General features: G+C 39.2%; 1 protein-coding gene across 4 annotated transcripts in view; it reads right to left on the bottom strand.

Annotated features, from left to right (window-relative positions):
- hop (tyrosine-protein kinase hopscotch) overlaps positions 1 to 19,972 on the bottom strand; it is a 147,238-nt gene that overhangs the window by 85,772 nt on the left and 41,494 nt on the right. For all 4 annotated transcript variants that reach the window (XM_070102307.1, XM_070102306.1, XM_070102308.1 and 1 more), the window contains 4 exons: positions 15,990 to 16,098; positions 13,512 to 13,666; positions 8,650 to 8,799; positions 7,079 to 7,233 (listed from right to left, as the gene is read on the bottom strand). In XM_070102307.1, coding sequence (XP_069958408.1) covers positions 7,079 to 7,233; positions 8,650 to 8,799; positions 13,512 to 13,666; positions 15,990 to 16,098 — 569 coding nt within the window. The remainder of the gene's footprint in view (positions 1 to 7,078; positions 7,234 to 8,649; positions 8,800 to 13,511; positions 13,667 to 15,989; positions 16,099 to 19,972) is intronic.

Here is a 19,972-nt window from a genome sequence, read left to right as displayed (position 1 = left end):
AACTAAAAGAGGAGGCAGTTAGGGTAAGATATAAACAGCTATTGGAGGATAGATGGGCTAATGAGAGCATAGGCAATGGGGTCGAAGAGGTATGGGGTAGGTTTAAAAATGTAGTGTTAGAGTGTTCAGCAGAAGTTTGTGGTTACAGGAAAGTGGGTGCAGGAGGGAAGAGGAGCGATTGGTGGAATGATGATGTAAAGAGAGTAGTAAGGGAGAAAAAGTTAGCATATGAGAAGTTTTTACAAAGTAGAAGTGATGCAAGGAGGGAAGAGTATATGGAGAAAAAGAGAGAAGTTAAGAGAGTGGTGAAGCAATGTAAAAAGAGAGCAAATGAGAGAGTGGGTGAGATGTTATCAACAAATTTTGTTGAAAATAAGAAAAAGTTTTGGAGTGAGATTAACAAGTTAAGAAAGCCTAGAGAACAAATGGATTTGTCAGTTAAAAATAGGAGAGGAGAGTTATTAAATGGAGAGTTAGAGGTATTGGGAAGATGGAAGGAATATTTTGAGGAATTGTTAAATGTTGATGAAGATAGGGAAGCTGTGATTTCGTGTATAGGGCAAGGAGGAATAACATCTTGTAGGAGTGAGGAAGAGCCAGTTGTGAGTGTGGGGGAAGTTCGTGAGGCAGTAGGTAAAATGAAAGGGGGTAAGGCAGCCGGGATTGATGGGATAAAGATAGAAATGTTAAAAGCAGGTGGGGATATAGTTTTGGAGTGGTTGGTGCAATTATTTAATAAATGTATGGAAGAAGGTAAGGTACCTAGGGATTGGCAGAGAGCATGCATAGTTCCTTTGTATAAAGGCAAAGGGGATAAAAGAGAGTGCAAAAATTATAGGGGGATAAGTCTGTTGAGTGTACCTGGTAAAGTGTATGGTAGAGTTATAATTGAAAGAATTAAGAGTAAGACGGAGAATAGGATAGCAGATGAACAAGGAGGCTTTAGGAAAGGTAGGGGGTGTGTGGACCAGGTGTTTACAGTGAAACATATAAGTGAACAGTATTTAGATAAGGCTAAAGAGGTCTTTGTGGCATTTATGGATTTGGAAAAGGCGTATGACAGGGTGGATAGGGGGGCAATGTGGCAGATGTTGCAAGTGTATGGTGTAGGAGGTAGGTTACTGAAAGCAGTGAAGAGTTTTTACGAGGATAGTGAGGCTCAAGTTAGAGTATGTAGGAAAGAGGGAAATTTTTTCCCAGTAAAAGTAGGCCTTAGACAAGGATGTGTGATGTCACCGTGGTTGTTTAATATATTTATAGATGGGGTTGTAAGAGAAGTAAATGCGAGGGTCTTGGCAAGAGGCGTGGAGTTAAAAGATAAAGAATCACACACAAAGTGGGAGTTGTCACAGCTGCTCTTTGCTGATGACACTGTGCTCTTGGGAGATTCTGAAGAGAAGTTGCAGAGATTGGTGGATGAATTTGGTAGGGTGTGCAAAAGAAGAAAATTAAAGGTGAATACAGGAAAGAGTAAGGTTATGAGGATAACAAAAAGATTAGGTGATGAAAGATTGAATATCAGATTGGAGGGAGAGAGTATGGAGGAGGTGAACGTATTCAGATATTTGGGAGTGGACGTGTCAGCAGATGGGTCTATGAAAGATGAGGTGAATCATAGAATTGATGAGGGAAAAAGAGTGAGTGGTGCACTTAGGAGTCTGTGGAGACAAAGAACTTTGTCCTTGGAGGCAAAGAGGGGAATGTATGAGAGTATAGTTTTACCAACGCTCTTATATGGGTGTGAAGCGTGGGTGATGAATGTTGCAGCGAGGAGAAGGCTGGAGGCAGTGGAGATGTCATGTCTGAGGGCAATGTGTGGTGTGAATATAATGCAGAGAATTCGTAGTTTGGAAGTTAGGAGGAGGTGCGGGATTACCAAAACTGTTGTCCAGAGGGCTGAGGAAGGGTTGTTGAGGTGGTTCGGACATGTAGAGAGAATGGAGCGAAACAGAATGACTTCAAGAGTGTATCAGTCTGTAGTGGAAGGAAGGCGGGGTAGGGGTCGGCCTAGGAAGGGTTGGAGGGAGGGGGGTAAAGGAGGTTTTGTGTGCGAGGGGCTTGGACTTCCAGCAGGCATGCGTGAGCGTGTTTGATAGGAGTGAATGGAGACAAATGGTTTTTAATACTTGACGTGCTGTTGGAGTGTGAGCAAAGTAACATTTATGAAGGGATTCAGGGAAACCGGCAGGCCGGACTTGAGTCCTGGAGATGGGAAGTACAGTGCCTGCACTCTGAAGGAGGGGTGTTAATGTTGCAGTTTAAAAACTGTAGTGTAAAGCACCCTTCTGGCAAAACAGTGATGGAGTGAATGATGGTGAAAGTTTTTCTTTTTCGGGCCACCCTGCCTTGGTGGGAATCGGCCGGTGTGATAATAAAATATAAAAAATTATATGTTTCACTGTAAACACCTGGTCCACACACCCCCTACCTTTCCTAAAGCCTCCTTGTTCATCTGCTATCCTATTCTCCGTCTTACTCTTAATTCTTTCAATTATAACTCTACCATACACTTTACCAGGTACACTCAACAGACTTATCCCCTTATAATTTTTGCACTCTCTTTTATCCCCTTTGCCTTTATACAAAGGAACTATGCATGCTCTCTGCCAATCCCTAGGTACCTTACCCTCTTCCATACATTTATTAAATAATTGCACCAACCACTCCAAAACTATATCCCCACCTGCTTTTAACATTTCTATCTTTATCCCATCAATCCCGGCTGCCTTACCCCCTTTCATTTTACCTACTGCCTCACGAACTTCCCCCACACTCACAACTGGCTCTTCCTCACTCCTACAAGATGTTATTCCTCCTTGCCCTATACACGAAATCACAGCTTCCCTATCTTCATCAACATTTAACAATTCCTCAAAATATTCCTTCCATCTTCCCAATACCTCTAACTCTCCATTTAATAACTCTCCTCTCCTATTTTTAACTGACAAATCCATTTGTTCTCTAGGCTTTCTTAACTTGTTAATCTCACTCCAAAACTTTTTCTTATTTTCAACAAAATTTGTTGATAACATCTCACCCACTCTCTCATTTGCTCTCTTTTTACATTGCTTCACCACTCTCTTAACTTCTCTCTTTTTCTCCATATACTCTTCCCTCCTTGCATCACTTCTACTTTGTAAAAACTTCTCATATGCTAACTTTTTCTCCCTTACTACTCTCTTTACATCATCATTCCACCAATCGCTCCTCTTCCCTCCTGCACCCACTTTCCTGTAACCACAAACTTCTGCTGAACACTCTAACACTACATTTTTAAACCTACCCCATACCTCTTCGACCCCATTGCCTATGCTCTCATTAGCCCATCTATCCTCCAATAGCTGTTTATATCTTACCCTAACTGCCTCCTCTTTTAGTTTATAAACCTTCACCTCTCTCTTCCCTGATGCTTCTATTCTCCTTGTATCCCATCTACCTTTTACTCTCAGTGTAGCTACAACTAGAAAGTGATCTGATATATCTGTGGCCCCTCTATAAACATGTACATCCTGAAGTCTACTCAACAGTCTTTTATCTACCAATACATAATCCAACAAACTACTGTCATTTCGCCCTACATCATATCGTGTATACTTATTTATCCTCTTTTTCTTAAAATATGTATTACCTATAACTAAACCCCTTTCTATACAAAGTTCAATCAAAGGGCTCCCATTATCATTTACACCTGGCACCCCAAACTTACCTACCACACCCTCTCTAAAAGTTTCTCCTACTTTAGCATTCAAGTCCCCTACCACAATTACTCTCTCACTTGGTTCAAAGGCTCCTATACATTCACTTAACATCTCCCAAAATCTCTCTCTCTCCTCTGCATTCCTCTCTTCTCCAGGTGCATACACGCTTATTATGACCCACTTCTCGCATCCAACCTTTACTTTAATCCACATAATTCTTGAATTTACACATTCATATTCTCTTTTCTCCTTCCATAACTGATCATTTAACATTACTGCTACCCCTTCCTTTGCTCTAACTCTCTCAGATACTCCAGATTTAATCCCATTTATTTCCCCCCACTGAAACTCTCCTACCCCCTTCAGCTTTGTTTCGCTTAGGGCCAGGACATCCAACTTCTTTTCATTCATAACATCAGCAATCATCTGTTTCTTGTCATCCGCACTACATCCACGCACATTTAAGCAACCCAGTTTTATAAAGTTTTTCTTCTTCTCTTTTTTAGTAATTGTATACAGGAGAAGGGGTTACTAGCCCATTGCTCCCGGCATTTTAGTCGCCTCATACGACACGCATGGCTTACGGAGGAAAGATTCTTTTCCACTTCCCCATGGACAATAGAAGAAATAAAAAAGAACAAGAGCTATTTAGAAAAAGGAGAAAAACCTAGATGTTTTTTCATGGAATTCCCCTAATAATGGCAATCAAGTCTCCGTCCCTGACTTTCGCTTGGCTGATTTCATAGGACTGAAAAATTACTTAGGTGGGCTGAACTGGAATGACCTGACTAAGGGTCAGGTAGGTGGTGATGGTTGCCGATATGATGCTTTCCAGGGCATAGTTCTAGCTGCTCAGTCAAATTATGTTCCAAATAGGGAAATCAGATCAAACAAAAATGATCCTAAATGGATGAACAATAGATTAAAATATCTGATTGGTCAAAAGAGAGGCATATATAGGCAAATCAAAAGAGGAGAGGGGCAATTGAGAAATCGATATATTCAGTTAAAGAGAGAAATAAAAAAGGGAATTAGAAAAGCAAAAAGAGATTATGAGGTTAAAGTTGCAAGAGAATCGAAGACTAACCCAAAAGGATTCTTTCAGGTATACAGAAGTAAGATCAGGGACAAGATAGGCCCACTCAAAAGTTCCTCGGGTCAGCTCACTGACAGTGATAAGGAAATGTGTAGAATTTTTAACACATACTTCCTCTCAGTTTTTACACAGGAGGATACCAGCGATATTCCAGTAATGATAAATTATGTAGAACAGGACGATAATAAACTGTGTACTATTAGGGTCACAAGTGACATGGTCCTTAGGCAAATAGATAAATTAAAACCTAACAAATCCCCAGGCCCTGATGAACTGTATGCAAGGGTTCTAAAGGAATGTAAAGAGGAGCTTAGCACACCTTTGGCTAATCTTTTCAACATATCACTACAAACTGGCATGGTGCCAGATAAGTGGAAAATGGCAAATGTGATACCTATTTTCAAAACAGGTGACAGGTCCTTAGCTTCGAACTATAGACCAATAAGCCTAACCTCCATAGTGGGAAAATTTATGGAATCAATAATTGCCGAGGCAGTTCGTAGCCACCTTGAAAAGCATAAATTAATCAACGAATCTCAGCATGGTTTTACAAAGGGGCGTTCCTGCCTTACGAATTTATTAACTTTTTTCACTAAGGTATTTGAGGAGGTAGATCATGGTAATGAATATGATATTGTGTATATGGACTTCAGTAAGGCTTTTGACAGGGTCCCACATCAGAGACTATTGAGGAAAATTAAAGCACATGGAATAGGAGGAGAAATTTTTTCCTGGATAGAGGCATGGTTGACAAATAGGCAGCAGAGAGTTTGCATAAATGGGGAGAAATCAGAGTGGGGAAGTGTCACGAGCGGTGTTCCACAGGGGTCAGTGTTGGGCCCCCTGCTGTTCACAATCTACATAAACGACATAGATGAGGGCATAAAGAGCGACATCGGCAAGTTTGCCGATGACACCAAAATAGGCCATCGAATTCATTCTGACGAGGACATTCGAGCACTCCAGGAAGATTTGAATAGACTGATGCAGTGGTCGGAGAAGTGGCAGATGCAGTTTAATATAGACAAATGCAAAGTTCTAAATGTTGGACAGGACAATAACCATGCCACATATAAACTAAATAATGTAGATCTTAATATTACGGATTGCGAAAAAGATTTAGGAGTTCTGGTTAGCAGTAATCTGAAACCAAGACAACAGTGCATAAGTGTTCGCAATAAAGCTAATAGAATCCTTGGCTTCATATCAAGAAGCATAAATAATAGGAGTCCTCAGGTTGTTCTTCAACTCTATACATCCTTGGTTAGGCCTCATTTAGATTATGCTGCACAGTTTTGGTCACCTTATTACAGAATGGATATAAATTCTCTGGAAAATGTACAAAGGAGGATGACAAAGTTGATCCCATGTATCAGAAACCTTCCCTATGAGGATAGACTAAGGGCCCTGAATCTGCACTCTCTAGAAAGACGTAGAATTAGGGGGGATATGATTGAGGTGTATAAATGGAAGACAGGAATAAATAAAGGGGATGTAAATAGTGTGCTGAAAATATCTAGCCTAGACAGGACTCGCAGCAATGGTTTTAAGTTGGAAAAATTCTGATTCAGGAAGGATATAGGAAAGTACTGGTTTGGTAATAGAGTTGTGGATGAGTGGAACAAACTCCCAAGTACCGTTATAGAGGCCAGAACGTTGTGTAGCTTTAAAAATAGGTTGGATAAATACATGAGTGGATGTGGGTGGGTGTGAGTTAGACCTGATAGCTTGTGCTACCAGGTCGGTTGCCGTGTTCCTCCCTTAAGTCAATGTGACCTGACCTGACTAGGTTGGGTGCATTGGCTTAAGCCGGTAGGAGACTTGGACCTGCCTCGCATGGGCCAGTAGGCCTTCTGCAGTGTTCCTTCGTTCTTATGTTCTTATGTTCTTATTTAAAGAGTAACAACTTTATTATGAAACAACATTGTCAAAGGCAATTTTTTTTTTTTATATTCATGTTAAGCTTTAAATCTGTGTGAGTAAATAAGCAAAAGGAATAATGGAGGCTTGATCCTCCATCTGATAAATACTGACATGCTAGAGAACCTATATGTACTCACCTGGTTGTCTGGGGTTAACATCCACCTAGGCCTGAAGGTATGTTCCTATATTACTCTCTTATCTTCTCAGGAAAAATGCCTCCTCACCAAAGAAAATTAGGAAACAGGTTAATGATGGTGACGATGATGATGATGACCATGATGACAATGGTGGTGATGATGATCCTGGTGGCAAAATATGAAGTTAATTTTCAACTTTATAAAACTCTTCAATGATACAGTACCCGCTCAAGCAGCCAACAAGAGATTCCAATTCATCAATTGTCTGCAGCTTAAAGTAAAAAGGCACTCCTGTCTTTCTTGAAACTTCTGCTGTCAAATCCTGTGAGCGAATTGACACAAATACCAAGTCATCCAGGCGGCAGAGATGCGTCCATGCCTTGCAATGAGAAGAAACTGCTGTAAATTTAATTTTTTGGTGTTGCTATATTTAACAACACTTTCTACACAAAAGATAGCATAAAATAACCTGTGTAATCATGTACATGTATGTATTTTTTTCACCTTTTAATTTTTTTTTAACACGTCGGCCATTTCCCACGAGGCAGGGTGACCCAGAAAGAAAAAACTTTCATCATTCAACACTTTCACCATCACTCACACATAATCATTGTCTTCGCAGAGGCGCTCAGACCCGACAGCTTAGACATCCCTCCAAATATCCCAAACCCCTCCTTTAAAGTGTGGACACTGTACTTCCCATTTCCAGGACTCGAGTCCAGCTAACTGGTTTCCTTGCATCCCTTCACAAAATGTTACCCTGGTCACACTCCAACAGCTCGTCGGGTCCCAAAAACCATTCATCTCCATTCACTCCTATCTAACATGCTCACGCACGCTTGCTGGAAGTCCACAAAACCTCCTTTACCCCCTCCCTCCAACCTTTTATGGGGATGACCCCTACCCCACCTTCCTTCTCCAACAGATTTATATGCTCTCCAAGTCATTCTACCTTGTTCCATTCTCTCTAAATGACCAAACCACCTCAACAGCCCCTCTTCAGCCCTCTGACTAATACTTTTAGTAACTCACACCTCCTCCTAATTTCTACACTACAAATTCTCTGCATAATATTAACACCACACATTGCCCTTAGACACGACATCTCCACCACCTCCAGCAGCCTCCTCGCTGCAGCATTTACAACCCATGCTTCACACCCATGGATAACGTTCCTTGTCTCCACAGATACCTCAACACACCACTCACCTTTTTTCCTTCATCAATTTTATAGTTAACCTTATCCTTCATATACCCATCTGCTGACAAGTCAACTCGTAAATATCTGAAAACATCCACTTTTTCCATACTCCCTCCCTCCAATGTGATATCCAATTTTTCTTCATCTAAATTGTTTGATGCCCTCATGAACTTACTCTTATTTATGTTCACTTTCAACTTTCTACCTTTACACACACTCCCAAATTCATCCACTAACCTTTGCTATTTTTCTTTAGAATCCTCCAAAAGCACAGTATCATCAGCAAAAAGTAACTGTGTCAACTCCCATTTTGTATTTGATTCCCCATAATTTAATCCCACCCCTCTCCCCAAAACCACAGCATTTACTTCTTTTACAACCCCATCTATAAATATGTTAAACAACCATGGTGACATTACACATGTGTATTCAAATTTGTATTCTTGTACACTTTGATAAAACTCCTAAGAAACTTAATATTTAAACTTGCTTCTTAAATTTTTGAGATGAGAAGTCAAGAGTTTGTAAACAAATATACTACAAACATTTCAACATGAATTACATGCAAATTTATTACAATATGTATATGCTCACCCCTTTTTTCTGTGAGGCATAACAGTAACGAAGGCCCGGTTGGTCTGGGTGGAAAGGGTCGATACTTAGCTTAATGTGGAGGGCAGTGCCAATCTCATCCTTCTGCAGGATATAGTCTTCACTTCCATAGCTACACTGACTCTCTTCAACCTATGGAATATTGGATCACATTCTTCAGCCTTCAAATATGAAATACAATAAAGAAATCTCTTCTTGAAATAACTATACAACTCTCCATACCATGGCTGGAACAAATTAACAACTAATATACAGTTAGGAGAGTAAAGTGAGAGAATGTTTTGTTTCTTCCTGGATCATTATCAATTAACAAGTGAATGGAAAAATGGGAGACAACCTTCTGGTTTTCACCACCTCTTCTTCTCACTCAAGACTTGATAACTGGACAGGGCAGATCAAAATGTAGTTGCTTATCTAAACAAAAACAATGTGAGAATAGAAGAGGGAAAAATGAGCTTGGCCCAAGGGCAGGCTCTGGGAGTAGAGAAAATCTCTGAACTCATCAAAGGTGGGTTCTGGTGTCTGTAAAGAATTTAAGTATTGGACACTGAAAGTAGTAGAGATGTCATGCTTTACAGAAATTTGTGGTTATTATACAGAGAATTAGGAGAACAAAAATTAGAAGACAGTGCAGAAGCAAGGTCTAGTTGGCCATTTAAAAATAAAGCATGGAGCAGGATAGGATGGCAAAATAAAAAGGTGCATAAATTAGTGGTGGAAAGCAGGAGGGTGTATAAGCCATTGCAGGTAAGGTTGGAGGGAGGGGGTGATGATGGTATTAAGTTGTAGAGGCTTAATCATCCAGCAGGCATATGTAAGCAAGTTAGATAAGGGTGAATGAAACAAGTGTTTTGTAGGATTTGACATAATTTTGGAGAACAAGGTAACTGTTATGAGGCAATTCAGGAAAACAGGCAAGGCAGACTTGAATCCTCAAAGTAGGAGGTACAGTTCCTGCACTCTAGAGAGTAGGAATGTTGCTGTTGGGAGAGTCATCTTACCTGTGATGTCTGTACACTAACAGCAAAATAGCTATTGAATGAATGAAGGTGAATGCAGTGCCTTCCAAGTCACCCTACCTTGGTGGGAGACAGCCAATGTAGTAAAAACAGGAAAATAATTTATTTTATTATTTTTTATTAACATACTGGCCGATTCCCACCAAGGCAGGGTGGCCCGAAAAAGAAAAACTTTCACCATTATTCACTCCATCACTGTCTTGCCAGAAGGGTGCTTTACACTACAGTTTTTAAACTGCAACATTAACACCCCTCCTTCAGAGTGCAGGCACTGTACTTCCCATCTCCAGGACTCAAGTCCGGCCTGCCGGTTTCCCTGAATCCCTTCATAAATGTTACTTTGCTCACACTCCAACAGCACGTCAAGTATTAAAAACCATTTGTCTCCATTCACTCCTATCAAACACGCTCACGCATGCCTGCTAGAAGTCCAAGCCCCTCGCACACAAAACCTCCTTTACTCCCTCCCTCCAACCTTTCCTAGGCCGGCCCCTACCCCGCCTTCCTTCCACTACAGACTGATACACTCTTGAAGTCATTCTGTTTCGCTCCATTCTCTCTACATGTCCGAACCACCTCAACAACCCTTCCTCAGCCCTCTGGACAACAGTTTTGGTAATCCCGCACCTCCTCCTAACTTCCAAACTACGAATTCTCTGCATTATATTCACACCACACATTGCCCTCAGACATGACATCTCCACTGCCTCCAGCCTTCTCCTCACTGCAACATTCATCACTCATGCTTCACACCCATATAAGAGCGTTGGTAAAACTATACTCTCATACATTCCCCTCTTTGCCTCCAAGGACAAAGTTCTTTGTCTCCACAGACTCCTAAGTGCACCACTCACCCTCTTCCCCTCATCAATTCTATGATTCACCTCATCTTTCATAGACCCATCTGCTGACACGTCCACTCCCAAATATCTGAATACATTCACCTCCTCCATACTCTCTCCCTCCAATCTGATATCCAATCTTTCATCACCTAATCTTTTTGTTATCCTCATAACCTTACTCTTTCCTGTATTCACTTTTAATTTTCTTCTTTTGCATACCCTACCAAATTCACCCACCAACCTCTGCAACTTCTCTTCAGAATCTCCCAAGAGCACAGTGTCATCAGCAAAGAGCAACTTTGACAACTCCCACTTTATGTGTGATTCTTTATCTTTTAACTCCACGCCTCTTGCCAAGACCCTCGCATTTACTTCTCTTACAACCCTATCTATAAATATATTAAACAACCACGGTGACATCACACATCCTTGTCTAAAGCCTACTTTTACTGGGAAATAATTTCCCTCTTTCCTACATACTCTAACTTGAGCCTCACTATCCTCGTAAAAACTCTTCACTGCTTTCAGTAACCTACCTCCTACACCATACACCTGCAACATCTGCCACATTGCGCCCCTATCCACCCTGTCATACGCCTTTTCCAAATCCATAAATGCCACAAAAACCTCTTTAGCCTTATCTAAATACTGTTCACTTATATGTTCCACTGTAAACACCTGGTCCACACACCCCCTACCTTTCCTAAAGCACATAAAACATGAGCTTCATTATATTGGACAGTACATTAAAAAGTATAAAGGGCTAGGAGGAAGTAAAATAATTTCATGCAAAATCATCACAGAATGAACAAGAACATTTTCTGTGTACAAAGATACAGTACATTCCTAACTCACAAAATTTTAGTAGAATGATGTTTAAAATTTAAGAAAAATATAACTCAGAAGGCACAGCAAATTATGCTTCATATATCCACAATGCACAAGTTCAACAATTTATGTAAAAAACATCTTATCTCAGTTAAAACCCTTCAGAGGGCAAGGCAGACTACAATACGAATTTTGAAAGTGATTTTGTATGAGGAGATAGAGCCACTCGATGTAAGGTCACTGAGACCATCCAAACGGAGTTGTGAAAGTAACATCTCGGGCAATTGCAGATATTCGAAGACCGAGTATATTCGGTCCTGCCCCGTTTGGGGTATAACAATTCAGAATGTTGCAAGGTTGCAATTGTTGTAAAAAAACAAATAAATATTTTTTAAATTTATTATACAAGTAGACAATATAAAAAACTTAAATGGAACTTGTTTCTGAACAATTTGTAATCAGTAAAAAAATAGAAATAGGAACTACTTATCAACAATGACACATTGCAATGGGATACAACTTACAAATGAAATATTCCTGAGTTCCCTGAGAAAGAACAATCCTTTTACATCACTAATTTCTGCAATGAAACTTTATGAAACAATTTCTATCCTTCTTGATGGATAGATTTACTTTGTAATAATGTTGGTAGAATTACCAGCAATATGTAAAGTAAAAGGACACAAGTGCAACTAATGTGACATTTTATTGTGGCAACGTTTCGCTCTCCAGGAGCTTTATCAAGCCGATACAAACAATATATGGAGACAGAGGGTATATAAAGGCTCAGAGTGAGGTGCAATACTAGTGAGGTACCATTTCGATGTTCATTAGTGGTGGTAGTAGTAGTAGTAGTAGTAGTAGTAGTAGTGACAAAAGTTGTAGTAGTAGTAGTAGTAGTCCTTTTACTCATGTACGAATTAATTGCTCTACCATATTGTATTACTACTACTACTACAACTTTTGTCACTACTACTACTACTACTACCACTAATGAACATCGAAATGGTACCTCACTAGTATTGCACCTCACTCTGAGCCTTTATATACCCTCTGTCTCCATATATTGTTTGTAACGGCTTGACAAAGCTCCTGGAGAGCGAAACGTTGCCACAATAAAATGTCACATTAGTTGCACTTTTGTCCTTTTACTTTACATAGATTTACTTTGCATGTGGCACAGGAAAATGAGGATGTGACATGATTATTCTTGTTGCTGCAATACTTGCATGTAAGCAAGTATCTTCTTTTTGTTCAATTTCTTCTTTTTGGATAGTGGCATAGCTTCCTCCTCATCTGTTGGCACCTCTGCATCTTGTGACAAGTATTCATCATCAGTTTCCACCACTTCCAGGTCATATGGGTTGTGATCTGAGTCACTATCATCCCAAACACAGACAAATTTCGACTTATCCTTGGAGGACTCACCGTAAAATAATTTCTTATTGATCTGGAAGGACAATAAAAACGTTCTGTACACACCCAGATCATTACTGAATTCATATATACACTACCAAGTTTTATGGAAATATTTATATACCGAAACTTGAAAACTGCACCTAAAAGGGCAGGAACGACTGTGCTTGGTCCTATTTTGTTGCACTTTTTTCATTTGCATGGTGCACTCGTAATATGCTTCACAACGCCTTCATATATATATCAAAATATGGCTAAACTATTCATTTACGTACTAGACACACAAATCAGTACTTACCAACACTGTATAGGGTGAAATGCTTCAGAATATAAGGAGCACTCAACCGAGAAACATGAGTTTTGGCGCCGGCAAGGTAGAAGTGTTTACATTCTGCTCTCTCGACCAATGGGAAGCGAGCAGCCGCCATCACCGCTTAGCCGGGGCAACTCAGGGAAGGTCTGTGACTGGTCAGAAATAGAGAACGGGAACCTAGATGCGCTGGGGGAGTCGGAGGACGTGCGCAAAAAACCACGTTATGAGGACCGACTACATTTTGTGACTAACTGAGATCCCTTATAATATCCCCAGCTGTAGAAACTACATAATATTTGCTTCATATTAATTACCATGAGCCTGACTATTAAGAGATTAGCCCCAGTAGCAGATGGAGCATCAAGTTTCCTTGTAATGAATGACCCACACAGGTTTAGAGCATCACAAAATACGTTTATTATTTACCTTGCAGAGGTAGCGCTCACGTACATATCCTGCATCTTTCTTCTGGCAAGTCTCCACCAGCTTCTCAGCATTTCTCTTGACATTTAATCTGTTTGCCATTCCATTGAGTTCCTTGGGCAAGAAACCTTTCAAGTCAATGTCTCCTACCTTCTTGCCTGAAGAAAAATTTAAATATATTGGTTCCTGACTATTCACCTACTGCTAATCTTGTCTAAATGGCTATAATTAACACTTCCAAACTAGAGGAGTAGAAAATGCACACACAGTATCACATTAAAATACATACTACAAATCGACAATTGACTAACCAAATTATGTACTTGGGGGAGAGGGTAAATAATTTACAAATTGAATGAGAGATGTTTTTGCTATTTTTGGAGAGCTTTTTTGTATATAGTAATAATAATACTAATCCTAGGTAGTAGGTTGGTAGACAGCAACCACCAAGGGAGGTACTACAGCCCTGCCAAGTGAATGTAAAATGGAAGCCTGTAATTGTTTTACATGATGGTAGGATTGCTGATGTCTTTTTTCTGTCTCAAACTTGCAGGATAACAGGTATATCTTGCTGCTTCTACTTACACTTAGGTCACACTACACATTCATGTTCACGCATGTATGTATATACGTACACACCCCTCTGGGTTTTTTTCTATTTTCTTAACAGTTTCTGTTCTTCTTTATTTCCTCTTATCTCCACGGGGAAGTGGAAAAGAATTCTATCTCCGTAAGCCATGCGTGTTGTAAGAGGCAACTAAAATGCCGGGAGTAACAAACAGCGGCAGCAGCAGCAGCGGCAGCTGCTGCGACTGCTGGTGCTCTAATCAATCCTTATCTATGCTATTTATGCCTGGAGATCCACTACATCAAATCATGTAAAGTCAATAATAACTCAACAGAATGCAACTACATGAATGATCATCCAGTCTAGTACCTGACAACACACTCCCCCACACTTCAGAAACTTAAACCTACTTAATATACGTAGAATTTGCTCATACTTCTGTGCATACTACATACATGTATACCTACCATCCGACTTATGACCGAGTTCGGCTCCGAGAAACCGGTCGTAAGTCGAAATGGTCGTAAGTCAAACTTTACTACTGAATATCAACAAAACATTTTTATAATGACTTTATTTTATTGTTTTATTTTGGTATTTCATGTTTTACTTTACTTTTTATGTTGTTAGTACTGTATTTTATACTGTAAGGTTTAGGATAAACACTGTGTACAACACAAATAGTTGTTTATTTCCCAGAAATTTGGCATAAAAAACACGGTCGTAAGTCGAGTGGTCGTAAGTCGAGCAGGTCGTAAGTCGGATGGTAGGTGTATACAGGACAATCAACTTTAATATTAATCCTGATAGCTGCAGCTGAACTCATTGGCATAATACTAGATACAAAAATCTATGATATTCCCCATGTTCAGCTCAACCTATGTAAAAACTCAATGCACATAAAAAGACTTAAAAATCTGGAACTGCTTGCCTGAAGATTCCAGATGTTCCCTTTGTGCCAACCACTTCAAAACTACTGTTAAAAAGCACCTCCTTACCTTAATGTGATCCTGATAACAATTATATAATTATATTTAGCATAATTTCCTGTAACTAACTTCAATCCAATCATAATTTTTATTAGAATTTTTATTTTGAATTATTGTACTTTAAATACTGTATAATCTAAGTGTTCTTATTCTCATGCACCTTGCTAAGATTTTATTTGTCCATATACATACAGTCATTCCTACTGAATCAATTCTACTGTGAATACCAGTAATGTCTTATATACATACAGGAAGGCCCTGATTATAAAGAAGGTTAGGTTCTGGGTTACTGATGTAAAATTAAAATCACTGTAAACTGAAACACTGCCATTTTTCCACTTTCAAATGTACATATATAAAAGCCTGATAACATGTTTACACTATCATATATTAACCCGTAAACGGTCCAAATGTATATATACGTTTTTTCAACATTTGAAAGTATGTAAAAAAAGTAGACCTTCTTTTTGTTTTTTTTTACATTTGAAAATGTGTAAAAAAAACTTTGATCTACTTTTTTTTTTGTTACATTTGAAAATATGTAAAAAAAAAAACGTAGATCTACTTTTGTAGCACTACACATGTAAACGTAGATCTGCTTGGACCGTTTACGGGTTAAATGAGCAAAATAACTAGGCCTAAAAAATGCATATACAGTACACACATTACTTACCTTAAAATATTTTCATTAGCTTATTGCAAATGGTAAAAATATTCATTGTAGGAAGTCTGAATAAATGAAGAATGGGTATAATTCAAAAGCACTCTATTTGTAGTTGATCAAGAACTCTAGCAAGGAGAGGAAAGCGCGCCTCATTCAATTGTGTACAAATGATGTATCTTGTGGAAATAAATAGAATGATAGTTTTAACACTCAAGGCTCTTAAGGAAATGCAATATACAGTAAAATAAAACAATAACTACCAGGATTATTCAGCAGGTAGAGAAGAATATCTGTTACTACCAGACCCAGGCCATCCTCGGGATGTTTCAGCAGCTCTGGGATCTCACTATCCAGGAAATCTGCTCGTACCTGACCCCAATATTGAGAAATGAGCTTGGAAGAAAGATACAAATTTATGCTAAATACACATAATTATAAATTCAAATCCTTAAAGACAAAATTAACACAGCTAGAAAATTAGCAAACCTTTAAATTTTGACTTACTATGTCTATGATCTTTATTTCCATACATAAATGCATTTGATCATGTATGTTATTGCCATAAAAAATAAATCTACGACTTGGACTACAATTATAACATTCTACAAGATATGGCACTTAAAATACAATGACAGTACCACTCTACATGACTGAATTCCTTGATGTTATCCCTACAATTATTGCACTATTGTTAATGTTTTGATATTAAATAACTGATGTACCACTTTATGAGTTTTATTTGGCAACTGAAATCGCATAACTAATGATTAAATTCCTCGTCATCAATTCATCCCTGAATAATTTGTAATGTACGAAGGATAAGTAAAGCTGAATATAGTCTACATACAAATCAGTCATGTGGTCTACAAATGATTATAAAAATACCAAATGTTTGCATTAACCACTGCCAAGATTGGTTAACTGAAAATTATGATTGTCACGGAAATAATCAGGAAAAATCAGATCTCAACACTGACAAAAATACTTTTAGCATGAATCATTAACCTCTTGACTGTCGCAACCCCCAATCCTGAGGTGTCTCCTGGTGTTGCAAAATTTCAAAAAAAAAAAAAAAAAAAAAATTTCTTATGAAATGATAGAGAATCTTTTCCCCATTGTAATGACACCAAAAAAACGAAATTTGATGGAAAACTGACGGAATTATGCTCTCGTGAAGTTAGCGACCGGCGATATTTACAAATCGGTGATTTCGCACACTTTGAGCCCTATTTTAGGCTAATTCAAGTGTTCCAGTCAACCAAACGCATAGCTATTTCTTTAGAACTCCATTTTTTCTATCGATTGAGTACAAGAAACTGCCCATTTACCAATTTCACCTACCCAATAATGTGGTCAGAAATTTGCAATTTGGCCAATTTCACGAAAATTAAAAAATATGACAATTTCAAAATAAGGTCCAGAATGAACAATGCAGACATTCCTGGCTCTAAAATAACATTTTCTTTGTTCATCAGTCATGTCTCCAGACCCCTCTGATATTACTCTTGTTTTCTATTTTGAATTTTTATTCAAACAAAAAATAGAAGACTTACTATTATGCAGACTACTGCAATACTGTAATAATTGTATACATAACATCAACCCATTCATGACTGCATATTAGAATGGTTAGTTGGACATTTATTGGACAATGACATCATTTGCTTACTTTTGAACATCGGCAAAAATCAAACATTTCCCCTAATTTGAGCTCCATTTCCAGGTTCTTTTTATAGTCAAATCAGTCGAAATCACCTCTATTTCTATAATATGCTTTCCATTCTATCAAAAGAGACCAAGAAAACGAGAATACAACCATAAATACTAAATGAAAATAGACCACAAAGTCTGCATTTTAATTAAAAAAAAGCGGTCAGTTTTTTTTCTCATTGTGCACTGCGTGCTCCAGGATTTTTTTTATATGGTGCACACTGACCACACAGACCCATTCTCTCACATGTGGGCCTACCAGCTTTCTCCTTCTTGAGTTGAAGCTGCTAGAATTTATGAGTATAGTGGACCCTCAACCAGCGATATTAATCCATTCCTGAGAGCTCATCGTTAATCGAAATAATCATTAGTCAAGTTAATTTTCCCCATAAGAAATAATGGAAATCAAATTAATCCGTGCAAGACACCCCAAAGTATTGAAAAAAAAAAATTTACCACATGAAATATTAATTTTAATACACACAAACTGAAGAAAACATGCACAGTTACATGACACTTACCTTTATTGAAGATCTGGTGATGATTGTTGGGATGGGAGGAGGGGAGACCGTTGATCTTCTTAGTGTTTAGAAGGGGAATCCCCTTCCATTAGCACTTGAGGTAGCAAGTCTTTTTCTGGGGTTACTTCCCTTGTTCTTTTAATGCCACTAGGACCAGCTTCAGTCACTGGACTTCTGTCGCACAACATATCTGTCCATAGATACCTGTACCTCTCGTTCCTTTATGACTTTCCTAAAGTGGTTCACAACATTGTCAGTGTACAGGTTGCCAACACGGCTTGCAGTAGCTGTGTCAGGGTGATTTTCATCAAAAAAGGTTTGCACTTCAAGCCACTTTGCACACATTTCCTTAATCTTAGAAGTAGGCAACTTCTTCAATTTCTCTATCCCCTCTTCCGAAGCAGTTTCCTCAGGTCTGCCCTCTTGCTGTTCAAGATGATCTAGCAGCTCATCAGTGGTTAGTTCTTCATTGTCCTCCTCCACCAGCTCTTCCACATCCTCCCCACTAACCTCCAACCCCAAGGACTTCCCCAATGCCACAATGGATTCCTCAACTGGCACAGGATTCTCAGGGTTAGCCTCAAACCCTTCACAATCCCTTTTGTCTACACATTCTGGCCACAGTTTTTTCCAAGCAGCATTCAGGGTCCTCTTAGTCACTTCCTCCCAAGCCTTACCTATAATGTTTACACAATTGAGGATGGTAAAATTATCTTTCCAAAACTCTCTTAGAGTCAGTTGAGTTTCTGGGGTCACTACAAAGCACCTTTCAAACATAGTTTTTGTGTACAGTTTCTTGAAGTTGGAAATGACCTGCTGGTCCATGGGATGCAGGAGAGGAGTGGTATAGGAGGCAAAAACTTCACCTTAATGAAGCTCATGTCCCTAGAAAGTCGCTCTGCAAAGTCTAAAGGATGACCAGGAGCATTGTCTAATACCAGGAGGCACTTAAGGTCTAATTTCTTTTCAATTAGGTAATTTTTCACAGTGGGGGCAAATGCATGGTGTAACCAGTCATAGAAAAAGTCCCTAGTGACCCATGCCTTACTGTTTGCCCTCCACAGCACACACAATTAGCCTTGAGGACATTGTTTTTCCTGAACACTCTGGGAGTTTCAGAGTGATACACCAATAAAGGCTTCACTTTGCAATCACCACTAGCATTGGCACACATCAACAGAGTAAGCCTGTCTTTCATAGGCTTATGTCCTGGGAGTGCCTTTTCCTCCTGAGTAATGTAGGTCCTGCTTGGCATTTTCTTCCAAAACAGGCCTGTTTCGTCACAATTAAACAATTGTTCAGGTTTCAGTCCTTCACTGTCTATGTACTCCTTGAAGTCCTGCACATATTTTTCAGCCGATTTGTGGTCCGAACTGGCAGCCTCACCATGCCTTATCACACTATGAATGCCACTACGCTTCTTAAATCTCTCAAACCAACCTTTGCTGGCCTTAAATTCACTCACATCACTAGTTGCTGGCATATTTTTAATTAAATCGTCATGCAACTTCCTAGCCTTTTCACATATGATTGCTTGAGAGATGCTATCTCCTGCTATCTGTTTCTTGTTTATCCACACCAATAAGAGTCTCTCAACATCTTCTACCGTTTGCAATCTCAGTTTCGAAAATATAGTTGCACCTTTGGCAAGAACAGCTTCCTTGATTGCCGTTTTCTTGGCCACAATAGTAGCAATGGTTGATTGGGGTTTATTATACAACCTGACCAGCTCAGAGACACGCACTCCACTTTCATACTTAGCAATGATCTCTTTCTTCATCTCCATAGTAATTCTCACCCTTTTTGCTGTAGGGTTGGCACTAGAAGCTTTCTTGGGGCCCATGGTGACTTATTTTGCAGGTGCAATCACTACAAAGGCTGTGATAATATGAAATGTTCCAGTTGTATGTTTGGAAGCGACCGCGGTGGCTGGCTTGTAAACACTGGCACCCACGGGACAAGTAAGGCGCGCTCAGCCCAAAGTGGACACGTCTCGTATGGAATGAATAGCA

Source organism: Cherax quadricarinatus, chromosome 81, assembly GCF_038502225.1.
Source record: "Cherax quadricarinatus isolate ZL_2023a chromosome 81, ASM3850222v1, whole genome shotgun sequence".
Taxonomy (NCBI): domain Eukaryota; kingdom Metazoa; phylum Arthropoda; class Malacostraca; order Decapoda; family Parastacidae; genus Cherax; species Cherax quadricarinatus.
This window is presented reverse-complemented; position numbering and strand designations above follow the sequence as displayed.